General features: G+C 43.4%; 1 protein-coding gene across 10 annotated transcripts in view; it reads left to right on the top strand.

Annotated features, from left to right (window-relative positions):
• The first annotated feature begins 1,731 nt into the window (after positions 1-1,731).
• The window catches only part of LOC140388530 (hyaluronidase-1-like), a 67,516-nt gene continuing 50,354 nt past the window's right edge, over positions 1,732-18,893 (top strand). Inside the window, exons 1-3 of one of the 10 annotated variants that reach the window (XM_072472891.1) lie at positions 2,027-2,145; positions 4,721-4,875; positions 5,922-6,041. In XM_072472891.1, coding sequence (XP_072328992.1) covers positions 5,967-6,041 — 75 coding nt within the window. In that variant the 5' untranslated portion in view covers positions 2,027-2,145; positions 4,721-4,875; positions 5,922-5,966. Of the gene's footprint in view, positions 2,146-2,168; positions 2,443-4,720; positions 4,876-5,921; positions 6,042-13,079; positions 18,202-18,893 lie in introns of those variants that run through there. The other 9 variants (XM_072472892.1, XM_072472890.1, XR_011934214.1 and 6 more) reach the window with 9 other exon arrangements.

Here is an 18,893-nt window from a genome sequence, read left to right on the forward strand (position 1 = left end):
TTTGTTATTTTTAACAGGTTCTTTAAGACACAAACTACTGCAAATGAAAGTTTCATCCAGAATATTTCAGCAGAAATGTCATCTTCTGTCTGCAGTCTGCATGGTGCGTGGCCACTGATGCTTCCTTCACCATTTACAGGACAGCAAATGTTAAAATATACAAGTTCCCAAATTCCCCGCTACCCAGTATGAAAATATATGATTCAATGTAATATTAATTCAACTCCAGATTCAGTCTCTATCCTGGTGATTTCTGCTCTCGGCCCAGTAAGTAGGTGAGTGTGACATTGATTTGGAGGCAGGAAAATTCCTAAGGGCTAGAGTTCCTGAGAGCATCTATTGTTACCAGCCGGTAAATGCACCCATGTCCATAATGGTTGAGAACAGGATTGATGCCCTCGGTTTAGAAATCTGCTGACATTTCCACTCCAGGCTTGCACGAGGGATGGTCATTTTGATGAGGTGCCACAGGATTAATTGAGCTATTCTATTTTCTTAATCTATCTCAACCTCTGATTTTCTGGCACATTCTTTTTGCAGTCTTTCCTGCTCAATTTGGGGGAATTGTAAGTGTCGATAGTGCCATTGAAGATAGGGCGCACCAATCATCTTGGTGATTCTGATTTATATGGTTAACTGGCTACTTCATCAATGGAATTCCTGCAGTAACTGAGCTCTAATTCTCCCCTCAACCACAGAAAGCATCAATGAGTCAGAGTCATTTACCAGAACAGAAAAAAAACTAGAGAAACAAGAGACAAAGGTGTGAATGTGCGGGCCATTAATGGAGAAGCAAAGAAAGCCAGTTCTTTTTTTAATAATCTTTATTAGTGTCATAATTAGGCTAACATGCAATGAAGTCAGTGGGAAAAGCCCCTAGTCGCCACACTCCGCCGCCTGTTCGGGTACACTGAGGGAGAATTCAGAATGTCCAAATTACCTAACAGCACGTCTTTCGGGACTTGTGGGGGGAAACCGGAGCACCCGGAGGAAACCCACGCAGACACAGGGAGAAGGTGCAGGCTCCACACAGATAGTGACCCAAACCAGGAATCGATTCCGGTACCCTGCCGCCCTGAAGCAACAGTGCTAACCACTGTGCTACTGTGGCGCCCTAAACGGTGAAAACAAAGAAAGTCAATGATTAGCAATTTTAGTTCCCAATATTGTTTGTGCTGTGAAAACCAGTTACATTTTCAGTTTCTCGCTTAGTGCCTCTCTTAGGGGATAATTGTAGGAGAGACACCCTGGATGATTCGTCCCACCTTCTCCCATCAACCTGCACAGCATCACTGGTGGTGGCTAAGAGCAGATTGTCATCTTACCCAGTCATTTCCAAACTCAAGATTGTGGCCCGTGGGTGGGTCATGGGCGGGTTTGGATATAGTGGGGTATATATCTGCCTCCATTTGTTTTTTCTGCTTCAGGTTTTTTTAAATCTTTATTTATTCACCGTGTCGGCTGCTCTCCTGCCACTCACGCCTGAACTGGGCAACACATCTTTTGTTTCTTGGCATGTCATCAACTTCCCTCCAGTTGGCGGCGGCCTCTCCCGCCCCACTCTTCCCGACACTTCAGTAAGAAGTCTTACACCAACAGGTTTGTTTCGAATCACTAGCTTTCGGAGCACTGCTCCTTCCTCAGGTGAACCTTCCTCATTCACCTGAGCACTGCTCCGAAAGCTAGTGCCTCCAAACAATGCTGTTGGACTTTAACCTGGTGTTGCAAGACTTCTTACTGTGCTCATCCCAGTCCAACACCGGCATCGCCACATCATGACTTCCCTCCAGTTGGCGGCGCTGTCCGCGGCAGCTCCCGCTAAACTCTGCCCTCCAGTTGGCGGCGCTGTCTGCGGCGTCTCCCGCCCCGCTCTTCCCTCCAGGTGGCGGCGCTGTCTGCGGCGTCTCCCGCTAAACTCTGCCCTCCAGTTGGCGGCGCTGTCTGCGGCGTCTCCCGCCCCGCTCTGCCCTCCAGTTGGCGGCGCTGTCTGCGGCGTCTCCCGCCCCGCTCTGCCCTCCAGTTGGCGGCGCTGTCTGCGGCGTCTCCTGCCCCGCTCTGCCTTCCAGTTGGCGGCGCTGCGCGTCTAACTCGGGGAAATGGTCTGTTCTCCGACCGTCGCCGGGAGGGCGGTAACGAAATGAACACGTTAGTATCTGCAGGGAATCCGAATAAATTGCAGTGTCAGTGGAACGAGAGGCTTTGGCCTGGTCTCGGTCAGGCCTGCCCTGGGGGGGGAATGGCCTCGGCCTTTCCTGAAGGGGGTCTGGGAGAAGCCGGGTCCCAGGACCGGGGGGGAGCGGCAGCGAAACATGATTCACCCGGGAGAACCTGAGAGCAATAAAGTGAGAATATCCTGTGACCTGCTGGCATTGGAGAGACAGGAATGTGGGGAATGCTGAGTTTGGGCATGGCGTGTGTGACACTCCAGGGCCAGTGAAGCAGGTGAGCCTGGTGAGGCTCTGAAAGCAGTGGGGTGGGGTACTGGGGTGTGGCAGCACAGCAGCCAGCAATACAGGGCAGAGCAGCATTGGGAAATGCTGAGACATGAACAATGTATAAAACCAGGGATCAGAAATGTCAGCGACTGGCACTATAAAGCCAGGAGTCGGAACTGTCAGGCAGTTAAGGTATTAGAGATCTGCAGTTGGTAATGCCGGAGGTTACAGCTCCGAAATGTCAATGCACAAAGTATGAATGAATGAAAATCGCTTATTGTCACAAGTAGGCTTCAGTGAAGTTACTGTGAAAGGCCCCTAGTCGCCACATTCCGGCGCCTGTTCGGGGAGGCTGGTACGGGAATTGAACCGTGCTGCTGGCCTGCCTTGGTCTGCTTTAAAAGCCAACGATTTAGCCCAGTGAGCTAAACCAGCCCCTAAGTAAGGTTGCATTTGAGGGGCTTTGTGAATGACCTGTCGTTTGGCACAGTGTTTAGCTCTTGTTACAGCACTCTGCTGTTTGGTTGTGACAATTTCAGTTTTTAAATCCTCCTATTCAGCATCATAGAGGTGACACAGCACAGAAGGAGGTCATTTGGCCTGTTTCCATGCCATCTCTCTACGATCTAGTTGTACTTTCCTGCCTTTTCTCTGGAAACCTTGCCAATTCGTTCTCGTCAGATAATTATCCAATTCCCCTTTGAAAGCCACACTTTAATTCCGCGCGCCACTCTCTGGCAGTGCATCCCTGATGCTAACCGGCCAGTGCTTAAATAAGTTTTTCTGGATGTCGCCTCTGGTTCTTTGCACCTTAAATTGGTGCCCTCTGATTCTCAGTCCTTCTGCCAATGGGAACAGTTTCTCCTTGCCTACTCTGTTCAGATCCCTTGTGATATTGAACACTTCTGCCAAACCTCCTCTCGCCTTTCTCTTTTCTAAGGAGACCAGCCCCAGCTTCATTAATTTACTGCCGTATCTGTCTTTTACGCTGGAAGTATTCTTGTAAATTCTTTCCTCCTCCAGTTCCATCCCATCCTTCCCAAAGGGAGACCCAACTGGAGTTTTACAAACGTTCACCAAAACATCATTGTTTTCATACTCTATGCTCCTACTTATAAAGCCCTAGATTCCTTCTCCCTTATATCAACCTGTCATGCTACCTTCAATGATTTGTGCATATATAGCCCCAGGTCCCTCTACTCCTACTCCTGAACCCCTTTAGAATTGTATCCTTTATTTTAAACCGTCTCTCCTCATTCTTCCCACCAAAATATATAGTTGCACGCTTCTCTGCATTACTGTCCATTCCACTAACCTATTTCTTCCTGAAGTCTGTTACTATTTTCCTCATAGTTCATGATACTTTCAAGTTTTGCCTCGTGCAAATTTTAAGTATGTGTCTTATGTAGCCTGCTCTTGTTAATTCAGACTGTTGAGACTTGTTTTAATATTAATTTTCTTTTGGCTTTTCTTTCCCCTGGCCAATCCATAGCCCTTTCTAGCCCTCCGGAAATGTTTGTGGAAATCTGCTTGTTAAAGACATTTTTCAATTTGAATTTTCTGAGCCTTTGATATTCTACCTGTCTTGAATGCTGTCGTTCAGGCAAGCAGTTGCGGACACGGGTAACCTCTGCACCTCGTCTTATTGACTCTTTTCATGTGTAATCTAAGACATTTAGAAGAACAAGATTTAATCCAATATAATCTGCCGTGTTAGTAAAGCTCATAGTTATGAGCGGTGAGCTGGGAAACATTGATTGGGTAAATAGGCTAAAATGTTCAAAAAAAAGCGCATTCCATTGCAAACCAAATCTTCAGAGAGCGATCCATCCATGGATTAATAAGGAGGTGCAAGATTTTATTAGAGTCAAAAAGCAGCTTGTAATGGTGCAAAGAATTGTAGTAAGTCCGAGAATTGGGAATATTTTAAAAAACAACAAAGGCCACCAAACAAATTGATGAGGAATAATAGAACATGAAAATGAACTAGCCAGGAATATAATATCAGATTGTCAGAGCTTTAACAAGTATATAAAAAGAAAGAGAGCAGCTAAAGGTAATGTTGGGAAATGAAGAAATGGCAGAGGCATTGAACAAATGCTTTGTCTGTCTTCACAGAAGAAGATGCAAGTTGCTTACCAGAAACCAAGGGTAATCTAATAAGAGTGAGGAAAATCAGATAATTAATATCAGTAAAGAAAAAGCACTGCAGTAAAATCTGACCAATCACTAGATTGATCCTAAGGATGGGAAAGTTGCTGAGTAAATTGGCTCTATGTTCTCAGGAGTTGTGAAGAATCAAAGATGATCAGATTGAAAACTACAAGATTATAAAAGGGGACTTGACAGGGGAGATATTGGGAAGTTATTTCCCCTGACTGATGAACCTAGAACAAGAGGGCACAGTTTCAGGATAAAGGATCGATCAGTTAGAACAGAGGTGAGAAATTTCTTCACTCAAAGTTTGTAAATTTTTGGAATTCTCTTCCCAGAGGGTTGTGCATGCTCTCAGGGAATCAAGAGATGTGGTGAGCGGGTGGGAAAGTGGAGTTGAAGCTCAAGAATAGCCATGATTATATTGAACGGTGGAGCACACAAATGGACCATTTGGTCTCCTCCTGTTCCTTTTGTTCTTCATATGTTCCTCATCTGATTTCAACATGCATTCCTAGATGATTACTTGAAGGCGATCAAGAGTGGACAACTACGTTTTCCCTTTCTGTAGCCCCAGGCACTGAATTCAGTTGATCCGTCTGTCAAGCCATTCAACTAAGATAAACTAACTCAGCATAGACCAGAGGCTCAACCTGTGACTTTCCTGCTTTGCATGTTGAATGATGGGCAGTCAAATAATACGATGATTGGTTTGCTAGGAGTTGTTTTTAACACATACTTCCTTGGCTGTGAAAACAGAAGTTGTAGATAAATAAGCCAGTTTCACTTAAACCTCTGACGCCTTCAGCCATCTGCACCACAGTAGCTGCTGCAGTTTAACATGAATTAGCCAATTTTTTGGTGCAGGAGCAAGGCACTGTCCAGGACAGTGGAGAAACATTGTGACCCAGCACGTCTCGAATGAGTTACCCCAGTTCAGGCCTCTTGCAGGGGTCAGAGAAACAACCATGGAAAAGGAGACGCAAAAAAAATTGGTCGTGGGGCCCTTAGGTTAGAGAAGTGGGGGGTCAAAAGGCATCATCTTTTCAACTTATTCATTGTCTTTAGACTCCTTCCATACCTGGCAGAAGGTGTGAGTGTATGAAGTGACAGCAGCTTTTGGCTGCCTTAATTCTTTCTCTTGTTGAATGACTTGCTGCAAATGGCTTGTTGAGCTGTACACCAGTAGGAGCCGGTGCCTCTAAGAGATGAGGAGATTGGGGAAAATAATTAACAAAACCAAATAACCCTGCATGTTATTTTCCCGTTCGTTAATGGTGAGTTGCCAACCCTGCAGACTTTCTTACTCATTAATATCTTGCCCTGATGCAGGCATTCCTCCCATTGGCTGATCACAGATTTCTGGTTGTCGCGGTTATGTCCAAGACCTGGGCCAAGCCGCCCACAAGGGCTAATGGAAGATGTGCAGAGTCAGGCGAAGAAAAGATCGAGGTAAATTCATTGTCAAAATGACTTACTATGTCAGACTGAACAATACCCTTTTGGGTAATGGGTCAGTATCTTTAAAATAAAAGTCATGAATCCTAAATCTCTCCATCTGTCCCCCTCCTAAGTTGCTCCTTAAAACCTACATTTGTGACTAAGTTTCTGATCGTGTGTCCAGATGTTTTTGGCTCTGTGTCAGTTTTGTTTGATTATGCTCCTTTGAAATGTGGTTCGTTTTACATTGTTGTTAATGTCTGAATGTCAATGTTCCACCTCCTCTTGTCTTTCCTGGGCACATTATATCATTCCTATACCAGTCTCTCACTGTTAGTTGGAGCACTACATAGCACTACCACAATTCACCTCTTGTGGTTGCAAATATTACACCAAATAAGAATGCCTCTTCTCTGCTCCTGACAGCAATGTTCTCAGCAGCTTCTATATCCTCTTGCAGCTTAAGGAATCCCAGAGACTATTAATGTCTCCTCTCCTGGAAAACGAAATGGCCAATGGAGAATAAATGACCAAATATATTTCAAACGTTTACTTTCATGGAATATAGGTGTGGTGAAAAGACTGTCCATCCCCAGTTGCCCTTGAGAAAGTGGTAGTGAGCTGCCTTCTTGAACCACAGTAATGCCTGTGGTGCCAGTACTCCACGGGAGTGCTTTTAGGTGAGGAATTCTAGGAATTTTATCCAGCGACAGTGAAGGATCGGTTAGATATTTCCAAGTCAGGATGGTGTATGACTTACAGGAGAGTTTAGGGTGGTGGTATTCCCATGTTGTCCTTGTCCTTCTAGGTGGTAAAGGTTGGGAATTTGGGAGGTGCTGCCGAAGGAGCCTTGGCGAGCTGGTCAGTGCATTTTGCAGCTGGTGCATAGTCCTGCCATGGTACACCTGGATGGCGTTGAACCTCTTGAGTGTCGTTGAAGCTGCACCCATCCAGGCAAGTGGAGAGTATTCCATTACCCTCCTGACCTGTACTTTGTAGATGGTGGACAGCCTTTGGGGAGTCAGAAGGTGAATTACTCATTGCAGAATCCCCAGGCTCTGACCAATTCTTGTAGCCAGAGTGTTTATGGTCCAGTTAAGTTGCTGGTCACCCAGGATATGATGGTGAGGACTCAATGATTGTAATGCTGTTGAACATTAAAGACTTTTGCTTAATGTCTCTTGTTGGAGATGCTCATGCCTGGTAGTTGTGTGGTACAAATGTTAGTTTCACATATCAGCGTGAGTATTGCTTAAAAAAAGAGACAGTTCGCTAAAGTTTTTCATCTTGAAATCAACAAATTTATTACTGTTTGAGAAGAGAATGCTGATTGGTTAGCAAGTAGATTCTGATTGATGGAGGTGTTGCCATGGAGAATGCACCAGTTTATGGAGACTGACAGTTAACTGTCAAACATTGTTTGAAATTTAAACCAGGCAACTGGGCCCTGATTGGTCGATGGATTGCCTTGAGGAATGAACTGTCAATTTTTTGTTTGGCTGAAACAGGTACGATGTATTCTTTCTATCTGCAAAGAGCAGAGCTCTGTGTATTAATATATAAAAGCTTCCAGTACACACACATGCCCCACACTGCGAGACCAACTGACCATCTTAAATTGACTGCCAGTGTAATTTTTAGCATCCTGAAGATTATTTAGCAAATATTCCTGATAAATGTAAGACAAAGACCTTTGACAAAATGTCTCTTTTTTTTGTCTCAAGCAATACACAAAATCTGTACTAAAAACAACCATTATCTGCTTGAGTTCATGAACAGGATCGTAACTTTCAACTTGGCAGACTACAGTCCTCTGCACTCGGCATTAAGTTCAACAACTTTAGATCATAATTTCCACTTTTTTGTGTCATTATTTGCTGGTTGCTTTTTTTCTTGTTTCTTTATTCCTTAACTGTGCAAATGGACAGCTGCTACCAGCCATTCACTCCTTATCTGGACATGTTTTTTGTTCCTTTACTTATATCCGTTACCACTCTCTTTGGCTTTTGTACCATGAACCTTTTGTCATTTGATCTCTCCTGCCCTCCATCCTATCTCAGACCGTCCCTTTTGTTCTTCCTGTCCCTCCTCCCTTTCACTTGTCAAAACATTTCTGTCTTTCCTCAGTTGGATGAAGGGTCATCGACCTGAAACGCTAACTCTGTTTCTCTCCACAGATGCTGCCTCACCCAACATGACCAAAACTTGCTCTGTGCATCCATAATTCTGTAAGATGGTGGTGGGAATCAATTATTTATTTCTTTTTCCTAATTTTCTCTCCTCGGGCAGTTGTTGGAGTATATTTTGATATCCACTGGCAACACGTCTACCATATTGTTAATGTGTGACGTTAAGCACTGGCAGGCACTTAATTTATTTAATGGGAAATGTGTTGCCGGCAAGGTGAGCATTTACTGCTCATACCTAATTGCCCTTGGGAAGGTGGTGGTGAGTTGCTTCCTGAACCCCTGCAGGCAACTGTGGTGCAGGAAGGGAATTCAGGGATTTTGACCCAGCAACAGTGAAGGAACGGCAGAATAATTCCAAACCAGAATGGTTTGTGACTTGGAGCTAGGGAAACCTGCAGGTGGTTGTGTTCCCATGCATCTGCTGCCCTTGTCCTGTCAGGTAGGAGAGGTCGCAAGTTTGGGAGGTGTTGTCGAATGCTGGAGGGAAGGTCGTTGATGAAGCAGCTAAGATGGTTGGGCCTAGGATACAACCCTGAGGAACTCCTGCAATGATTCTCTGGGACTGAGATTCATTGTGGAGTACAACCAGCTCAGTCCTGCGCTCACCCAATATCAATGCATGCTTGCTTTGATGGCACTACTCATTACAGCGAGGCAACATCTGGTGATTTTTGTAACCCTTCCTGGTTTTTAAACCCTCTTGTTATCCACAGACAAGGGGACTCTAAGGCCAATCGAAGCTTAGACTATGTGCCTTGACAGTGAGAGTCATTCAACGTCATGATCAAAACTGATTCTGGCATCATCTGGCCTCCTCTCCCTCCCTGCAGAAGCTGCTATATGCACAAGCTGGCCAATTTTCCCTCCTTGGAGAATCTAACAGTAGCACTCCTTTACCAAGATCTGCAAACTCAGCCCAGACCCGCTTTCAATTGAGACTTTATTGATCTGTTCAGCAGAGCTGCTCACTGGTTAAACCCACTAAACAATTCATAGAGTCATATAGTAAAAGAGAAGCCCTGCGACCCATCGAGGTTTCCATCTGATGAAATCTGCCTATTGCTTGTGGAAAGAAACAAAAGTGGTACGTTAATGCATTTCCCCATTTTCAAACCACAATTTAATCAACCTTTGCATCTGGATGCAATGTCTCAAACTAACCACAACCATTTTCCTGACCGTGCAGCCGGTTGATTAAATTGTGTAAGGGGCAATGGTGGAAGTCATTCAGTTTCATATAAAATTCCTCTGCCATTAAGCGGATATCTTGACCAATTTAAAAAATATCTATTTTTTCTTTAAAAAAACAGGTTGATGGATATCATGGGTGTAGTAAGTATTTGTTCTTCACTATTATATCATTACTAAACATGCATTCAAATCTCAAGTGATTAGGTGGCAAAGGTTGACAGCACATTTCATTACATTTAATTATGGAGTTTGGTGGACTTGCATTTATATAGCGCCTCTTATTACCTTGCAACATCTCGCAGTACTTCACAGCAAATGAAGTAGTTTGGAAGTCCAGTTATTATTGTGATTTAGGGATAGCAAGCTCCCGCTGACGGCAATGAGGTAAATTATTGTATGAGTGATGTTGGTTGAGGGATAAGTGTTGGACAGAAAATCCCCAGCTCTGTCTGAAGTAATGCTATAGAATTTTTTGTGGCACTTGAGAGGACATGTAGGACCCCAAATTAAATTTCATCCTAATTACCGTACCTCTGCCAGTGCAGCACTTCTTTAGTACTGTACTCAAGTGTTCACCTGTATTCTGTGTTTAACATTTGGAGCGATATTTAAACCCACATCTTTCTAACTCTACCCTCACTGTGATGTGAAAGCTTGTTGCCTCTTCCTATTGCTGCCTCCCTGTGACTCGCAGCCTTCATCCCCTTCCCTCGCCAACTGTCCTTCCAACTCGCCATTTCCCTGTGGATGAGGGCTCATGAGAGGGGCACCAAGAGGGCAGGATGCAACCAAGGGAGCGAGAGAGGCAATGGGCGGGAGGGGGAGATGGCGAGCAAGCCACAGGAAGAGTCAAGTGGCCTGAGGGCAGCGTAGTGAATACAACTAGATCAAACTCAAGGCAGCAAAACGATAATCAGCTAGGCTCTTGCTGTAGAGCACACTGGGAACTTTAGTTCTCTTAAAAGTGACCCGTTGCAAGAGCTCCATTAGGACCTAGATTCATCAACACAGCGTTCATTGCTGCCTTGGAAGAGGGGCAGCTTGTGACCCCAATTGCTCATCCCGCAACAACACTGGGGTTATGACCCCCAGTTTGGGTGCCCCTGTTGTAAAGTTAATACGATCATTTTACCTTGTTGAGATCTTATCCAATCGTTTGAACCTAATGTTCCATCAGTTTGTGCATCTGAGAGCAACAGCAATGTGAGTGGTCCAGACGCAGTCTTCATTGCAAGTTTTTTTTAATATTCTGGCCTTCACACGACTAGGTGGTTCCATTTGCATTCTCAGAAGCTTCTCATTTCTCCTATTTTAGCCTGCAAAATGTTTTGGATGTTTGGCTCGTGCTGCCTATTTGTGTTAATGTTGTTTTAATTTATGTGGCTGGGGTAAATAGCACATGAATCAGAATTTGTATCAAAGCACTCTTGGTGCTTTTGTTTGATGACAGCTGTTTGAACTTTGTCCAGTCATTTATCCCTCCTGCGATTACCTCCACGAATTTCTAACTCAAATCCAACTTACTGTGATGTTGGTCTTTGATGATGAGGGAGTGACAAAATATGTCTTCGAACAGCTTAATAGTGATTTGTTCAACATGTCAGTCAGCTCTACACATGGTGCAATTGTTGTGCATTGGCAGGAAGCAGTGGTAGTTTTAAGTTACCTATATTTGTATTTGTGGGTAATGGAAACAAAGTATAGCTCTAAGTGAGTATAATTTCTGTATAAGAAAAGGTTAAAACTTTAGTTAGTTCATGTTAAACAAAGATATCTGCAAGTTGGTTGGTTTTGGTCACTTTAAAATTGTGTCTGCATTGTAATCAAAAGGGTTTACAATGTGAAAGAAAACAGGGTTTAGAGGAAAACTAGGTTGTTGCTTAGCAACCAGGGGCCACCCTAGATTGGAAAGAACTTTTGAGTTTAGTTTTAAGCTGGACCCAGAAGAAGCTAGACAAGGTAAGGGAGCTACAGGGAGTGGACTTCCCAAAAGAACAAAGTCCAGAAACCAGAGACTTTGGACAAAAAGTATGCCCATGGGAAACAACTAGGTTAAAGGAACAAAGAACAAGAAGTTGAACAAGGTCCTGTTGGGTGAAGATAAAGTAAAAAGCAAAGAAAGTGCTCTAAGTTAAAGAGACAACTGCAAGAACCAGATTTAAATTGAGAAGCCAGCCAGTAAATCAAAAATTCTATGACACCTTAATATACCTGTGAAGCAGTCGTGGTCTGTTAGTCTGACTGGGTACCTGAGAGAGAGTGTGGAAGCTTGAATTCACGTGGTAATCCAATACAGAGTAAATTGAATTCCTAGAAGTAGATCCTTGGTTAAGGCACCTGAGAAAAATTGTTGTTTGGGAGAAAATTCCAAGGTGTGTTTTTCCAAGAGTGGAGTTGGAAATACTGGGGTGAAAGTAAGATTCCAGTGAGACCAGTTGGCTCATAGTGTGACAAGTTATATTGTGGGGCATCTACTACATAGTTTCAGAATATGGTGTGTCTGACCACAGGTGGCCTGATTTACAGGGACTGTGTAATTACCGAGAACATTATGGTATAAGATATATTTTGTGTTGTCCTTAAAAATCTGTGTACTGAGTGAAGGAGTTAAACCTTTCTTGTTTAATAAATTTTTTTTTAAAAATTATTAATCTACGGGGAGTGGGCGGCTCTGGCTGGGCCAGCATTTATTGCCCATCCCTAGCCTATTTCAGAGTCAACCACATTGCTCTGGGTCTGGCCAGACCAGGTAAGGGTGATAATTTTCCTTCCCTAAAGGACATTAGTGAACCAGATGTTTTTTTGCGACAATCGACAATAGTAGTTGATCATTAGATTTGTAATTCCAAATTTTTATTGAATCAAATTTCACCATCTGCCGTGGTGGGATTCAAACCCGGGTCCCCTGGGTTTCTGGTTTACTAGTCCAGTGACAATACCACTTCCTCCTCTTAGATAGTTTTATTTTGTTAAAGTTAATTGGCAGTCCTGTGACTCTGTTCATCCATGTCTCTAAACAAAAGATAAAAGTTATGGTCTATTAGAACATAGAACATAGAACAATACAGCGCAGTACAGGCCCTTCGGCCCACGATGTTGCACCGAAACAAAAGCCATCCAACCTACACTATGACATTATCATCCATATGTTTATCCAATAAACTTTTAAATGCCCTCAATGTTGGCGAGTTCACCACTGTAGCAGGTAGGGCATTCCACGGCCTCACTACTCTTTGCGTAAAGAACCTACCTCTGACCTCTGTCCTATATCTATTACCCCTCAGTTTAAAGATATGTCCCCTCGTGCCAGCCATATCCATCCGCGGGAGAAGGCTCTCACTGTCCACCCTATCCAACCCCCTGATCATTTTGTATGCCTCTATTAAGTCTCCTCTTAACCTTCTTCTCTCCAACGAAAACAACCTCAAGTCCATCAGCCTTTCCTCATAAGATTTTCCCTCCATACCAGGCAACATCCTGGTAAATCTCCTCTGCACCCGCTCCAAAGCCTCCACGTCCTTCCTATAATGCGGTGACCAGAACTGTACGCAATACTCCAAATGCGGCCGTACCAGAGTTCTGTACAGCTGCAACATGACCTCCCGACTCCGGAACTCAATCCCTCTACCAATAAAGGCCAACACTCCATAGGCCTTCTTCACAACCCTATCAACCTGGGTGGCAACTTTCAGGGATCTATGTACATGGACACCTAGATCCCTCTGCTCATCCACACTTTCAAGAACTTTACCATTAGCCAGGGCTCCATTCTGCGACCTGACTGTTCAGTGGTAACATCAGCTGAGATTGTAACAGCATTTTGAATAGGATCTAGCATTACAATTATACAGTTAAGTAGACACCCGATATTGGATTTTCCTGGCCCCATTCGGCTTCAAACAGATGGGGCCCAAGCTAAGCCGTGCCACTTATGGGGCCAGTTATTGCAGTTAAGGCCTTAATATTGGGCCCAAGTTCAAATTGATCTCAACTTGCGGGAGGCGGACTGTCATCGGGAGCCCTTAGTGTTTAGAATTAGTTAGAGAAGGCATGATTGAAATGGAGGCGCATCAGCAGACAGCAAAAATCTTTCAAGGTTAGTGACTGTATGAAAGAGCTCACTCCCCAGATTGGAAATATGCAGGAGCATATCAAGAGATGATGGAAGAGAGAGAAGTCAGGTGCTTCAAGGCGTTTTGTCATAGAACCACACTGTATGGACTACACCTAATCGACAGGAAGGGTGCAGTTAGAAAAGAATGCTGCACCCTCAAAAATAAAGGCCTTTGAAGAAGTGCAGTGGCAGGCCCGGGCATCAGGTGGCCACAGCAAAGGGTTGAGGCAATGAAGGAGGAGGTGGTACTATTGGGAATACAGAAACCACCAGAACAAACAAAGCTAACAAAAATAACAATCATCGCTTATTGTCACAAGTAGGCTTCAATGAAGTTACTGTGAAAAGCCCCTAGTCACTACATTCCGGCGCCTGTTCAGGGAGGCCGGTACGGGAATTGAACCCGCGCTGCTGCTTTGTTCTGCATTACAAGTCAGCTGCTTAGCCCACTGTGCTAAACCAACCCCTGCACCTGGACATGAGGGAAAACAAGTGCAAATAAAGACCGACTCTTTCAGGTTTGCTCAAATACTCCAGGCGCATCTACCAATCTACCAAGTCCATGATTTCCAGCCAGATGTTCTTCGCTGTGATTGGGGGCAGTGTTCATCCCTCCGCGAAGATCAGGTCCCGCCTCACAGCATTGATGAGCGCCTGGAGGTTGCTTCAAAAATGCAACAAAAATCTTGGAGCAGTTCTTCCCTGGCTCCACTTGGTGCTTGAACACTGACATCCTGCAATTGGTGTGGAGGTCTTACAGGTCTCAAAATGTGTGTTTGCTTCATCCCAACTAGATCACCAGCTAAAAAGCTTTTTTTAACCTGAAAAATATAATTCATTCATAAAATTGTAAAAGTACATTTCAAAACATTTTGATTTGAAAATCATCAATGAAGGAACATTCTAGGAATGTGAGCAGCCAGTGAGTTCTGTAACACAGAAATGATGAGGACCTCATATGTAGGCTTAGCTGCCTCACTGCTAATTCGTGTAAGGCATCGTGGAATGATTTTCTGCTGTGTGACAAGGTTAGTAAGGTTCATTGAACTCTATCGTTCATTGGGTGACCTCTCAACTTTAGGATTTAATCTAAGCGTTATTGAGCGAGCCCCCTCAAAGCAGCTGGTCTGTGCAATTCTACCATTTTACTGTTGCCTGCATTATCTTAAAATTACAGGCCCAAACAGAGTAACAGCATTCACTGCTTTTGTGTGTCAGGATCTAGAAGATGATCTGAAGCATACATGTGCACAGTATTTCTCCTTGAACTTTAAAATTGCAGAGGGCTGGGGAACACTGCCCAGATCCTGTAGATGCATCCGACACGGATCCTGCTGTTGAAGACTTGAGCTTGATGCCCTCAACCTGCCCAGACATTATTTACAGTGGATAATGTATCAGGGAGGCCTTATTTTTAGAAACATAGAATCACTACAGTGCAGAAGGAGGCCATTCTGCCCAAAAAGTCTGCACAGACCCTCTGAAAAAGCACTCTAACCAGGTTCCTGCTCTATCCCTGTGACCCCACCTAACCCACACAACCCTGGACACTAAGGGACAATTTAGCATTGCTAATCCACAAAACCTGCACCTCTTTGGACTTATACAAAATGTACTTAAAAGCAAAATTGCAGAACAATTGCCATGCTCCACCTTTTTCCACATTTACTTGCATTGCTTTAACGTTTATACAAGGTCAAAAGTTTCCACCTTCTAAACCCATGACTGCTACCATCTAGAAGGACAAGGGAAGCAGGCACATGGTCCCTTCCAGGCCATTCACCTTCCTGACTTGGGAATATATTTTGCAGTTCCTCCACCTGGCTCAAAATCCTGGAACTCCCTCTCTAACTGGGTATACCTGCGTGCATTATATGGACTGCAGCATATCAAGAAGGCAGTTTACCGCCATCTTCTTAAAGGCAATTAGGGACGGGGGGTGGGCAATAAATGCTGGCTTAGCCAGCCACGCCCATATCCCATAAATAAATATTTAAAAAGCAATCAACAGCCTGTCAAAGATAAACAAAATAGATTTAAGAACTTTTTAAAAAGCTACAGTGCTGCTGAGCCTCAAAGGACATACTTTCCACTATAGACATCAAAGGGGACATGGCCTCAGCACTTCTGCACCTCTCCTGTACCCCTCATTGCGCCAGGATAGCAAGTCCCTAAAAGCCTGAGCACAATAAGACGGTTACCATCGACAAAATCTGGGCCCCGGTCTGCACACATGAGAGAAAACAAAGGGCCATCACTCATTCACATTAATTGGAATTAAGCCCTGAGCCGGCAGTGTTACGGTTCAAAGCAATGGCCCATGCCAAGTTTTTCACAGATCATTTTTGGCTCATTAAGTAGGTGTTTGCAAAAGGAGTTTCAGATAGAATACACTATAGAGAGGCAGCAGGACAATTTTTTAATGTGCCTTAATTAGACTTGACAGCACTTCAAATGGCAACCAAATTCACAGGCACAACAGTGGTAGCTGAGGCGTGCCTTTTATCTTGTGCACTCCAGAATTGGCCTTCGTGCCTGCCTATTTGGGCAACAGACTCATCTCTATCAATTATGACCCAACCTTATCAAAATCCTGATTCACTCCCAATTACCAACAGGTGGGTTGCCCATTGTAATCTGACCCATTTCCAACAGGAAAATCCGGACCCAGTACTTTGAATCAGGCTTCCTTTCATATTTGTAGTTATGAACTGGTGAAGTGAGGAGTTGGTGATCCTTACGTTAGAACAGCAACCCCATTACGTGGGTTACGTGACCCCATTCCCAATTTGCCATGGACTCCTATGTTTTGTGCTCCTGGCCTGTACAGATACTAAAGTTGCCAAAAAGGTTGCCATCCTCAGCAACAAAGGGAATGGCCCAATGTAGATCTTAAAAGTACTCAAAGTGAAGAAAGCATGGACAACAGTTTCTTTAGAAGGGTGATGTGGAGATGCCAGCGTTGGACTTTGGTGAGTACAGTAAGAAGTCTTACAACACCAGGTTAAAGTCCAACAGGTGTGTTTCGATGTCACTAGCTTTCAGAGCGCTGCTCCTTCCTCATGTGAATGAAGAGGTATGTTCCAGAAACATATATATATATATATATATAGACAGATTCAAAGATGCCAGACAATGCTTGCAATATGAGCATTAGCAGGTGATTAAATCTTTACAGATCCAGAGATGGGGTAACCCCAGGTTAAAGAGGTGTGAATTGTGTCAAGCCAGGACAGTTGGTAGGATTTCGCAGGCCAGATGGTGGGGGTTAATGTAATGCGACATGAATCCCAGGTCCCGGTTGAGGCCTGAAATTTTAGAAGGGGTGAGAAAGGACCTTGCAATGAATTTACCACCAAAATGAGTTTGAAGCCGAGGGTTAGGTTAAAGTTCAAGTTTCTGCATAAATGTATTCACAGAATCTTCCATGAACCAGCTCAATCAGGTTGTTCTTTTGCTCCTCACAATAAAAGGCATTCTTGATATTTTTCAGAATGTTTTACTAATATAGTCGGCAATGAGTTATTCGCCAAAATTATGCATTTTTATAAGGGTGTCGGGTACTCCACCTCTTGAGAAATCTGATATAAAATCACTGAAAATGACAACATTATATAAAACCATTTAATAACTTGAGAAACTGACAAGTGTTTCAAATTAATAAATTCGATATTTCCTAATCAAAAATCCTTTAAGATATGAGTCTAACAAAATGAGCATAATTTGAACAGTCTTCAGAAATGTGTGTGATCAGTGGAATCTCACAATTTCAACTTGGAGGGCATGGCCAGATTGTGAGCATGATTCAGGTGAATTGAATCTTGAACCAACATAAAACTTTGTGGAAAACACAAATGTAAGCATATTTGAGCACACTTAATCCTATGTTTAAAACTCCCTCTTGCTTTGTGCAAATTCAGCCTATTGAACTTGAAACTTGGCAGAAAACAAATGGAAACTCCACCTTCTGAGGTGGGATTTAATACTCAACTCTCAGTTCAACAGAAGATGAAGTGGATTCAGTCAGAGCAAACAGAGGAGGTAGTTGAAGGGGTGAAGACAAATTGCATCAGTTTTGTGGATATTGAGATGTGGGGAATTGTGGCTGAGCCAGGACTTGATGCAGGAGAGGCTGGAAATTTAAACCTGAAATTGAATAAAAGTGGTCCCATACTACAGAAGATTTTGGGTTCAGTAATCTTTCCATTGTCTGTTCACTTGCTGTTCAAGTAAAAATTGGCTTTGTTCATTCCCAAATTACCAAAATAATCATACCGTAACAATGGTGGTTGGGACTCTAAATTATGTTTTAGTTTTCCATTCTGTATAATATAAACTTTTAAAATAAAAAGTGCAACTAAGTTCAACACAACTCTGGGCTTGAAGAAATTATCTTTCTGATTCTAAGTTTGCACTTCAAATCATAACGCTTAACGGTGACCAAGCAAAGAAAGTGGTATTTGCATGTGTTTATTCTGACAAGATTGTAAAGGGGAATTGCTCAAGAATATTTTTTGTAAGACAGTCACAAGATTCTTAGTCACTTCCTGCTGCTTGGGTGTTTCCAAAACCTTTTCCTTGCAACAAGTGTTCCAGTTATGTTGCAGTTTTTTTCACTGATTCCTGCAATTCATTGCGAGGATTAACACTTCCACGCACAGTGGCATTTCAGCAATCGGTAAGTTAAATGCTGCTAAAAGTCAGACTATGCGGACCATGTTTTCAGATGTATTTTTGAAACTGTTATTCAGAACACAGTGCTCTTAAAATCTGTCTTGTATGTCTTAAGGAAGTGGAAGCAGATGAGAACTGACTGTCACCACACTCTCTGCCCCCCCCCCCCCCCCATTTATCTTTCTCTTTCACTAGATATTACCTGGCTTTGCATCTGTTCCTGACCATCAGTTAAACTGCCTTCCAAGTTGAAGTACAAAAGGAATTGTTTTCTTCTTAACTTTTCCAGCCCTATGCACTTGCACTTTTGCATAATGTATTCAAACAAATCTGAAGCTAGGAGATAGGTATAATGAATACAGGAATGCAGGTGCTTTTGCCTATAATGTGTGTGGCATGTAGCTGTCCTTTTGTTCCTGCACAGTGACTTAGAACTAGTTTTAAAATCACAATGCATTTCTATGGAATTACTTATGTACTGTTATGGGGCAATCACATGAACCACAAATATACAAAATAGCAGAAGCACCCTATATAACTGAAGCATAACATCCTTACTCTTTTTTTCAATTCCTCTTGTAATAAAGGGAAGCATTCCATTGACCTTAATTACTTGCTGTACCTACATACTAACTTCTTGTGATTCGTGCAGTAGAACACCTGGATCTCACTGCACCTTGGAGTTCTGCAGTTCTG

The sequence above is a fragment of the Scyliorhinus torazame genome, chromosome 13 (assembly GCF_047496885.1).
Source record: "Scyliorhinus torazame isolate Kashiwa2021f chromosome 13, sScyTor2.1, whole genome shotgun sequence".
Taxonomy (NCBI): Eukaryota; Metazoa; Chordata; class Chondrichthyes; order Carcharhiniformes; family Scyliorhinidae; genus Scyliorhinus; species Scyliorhinus torazame.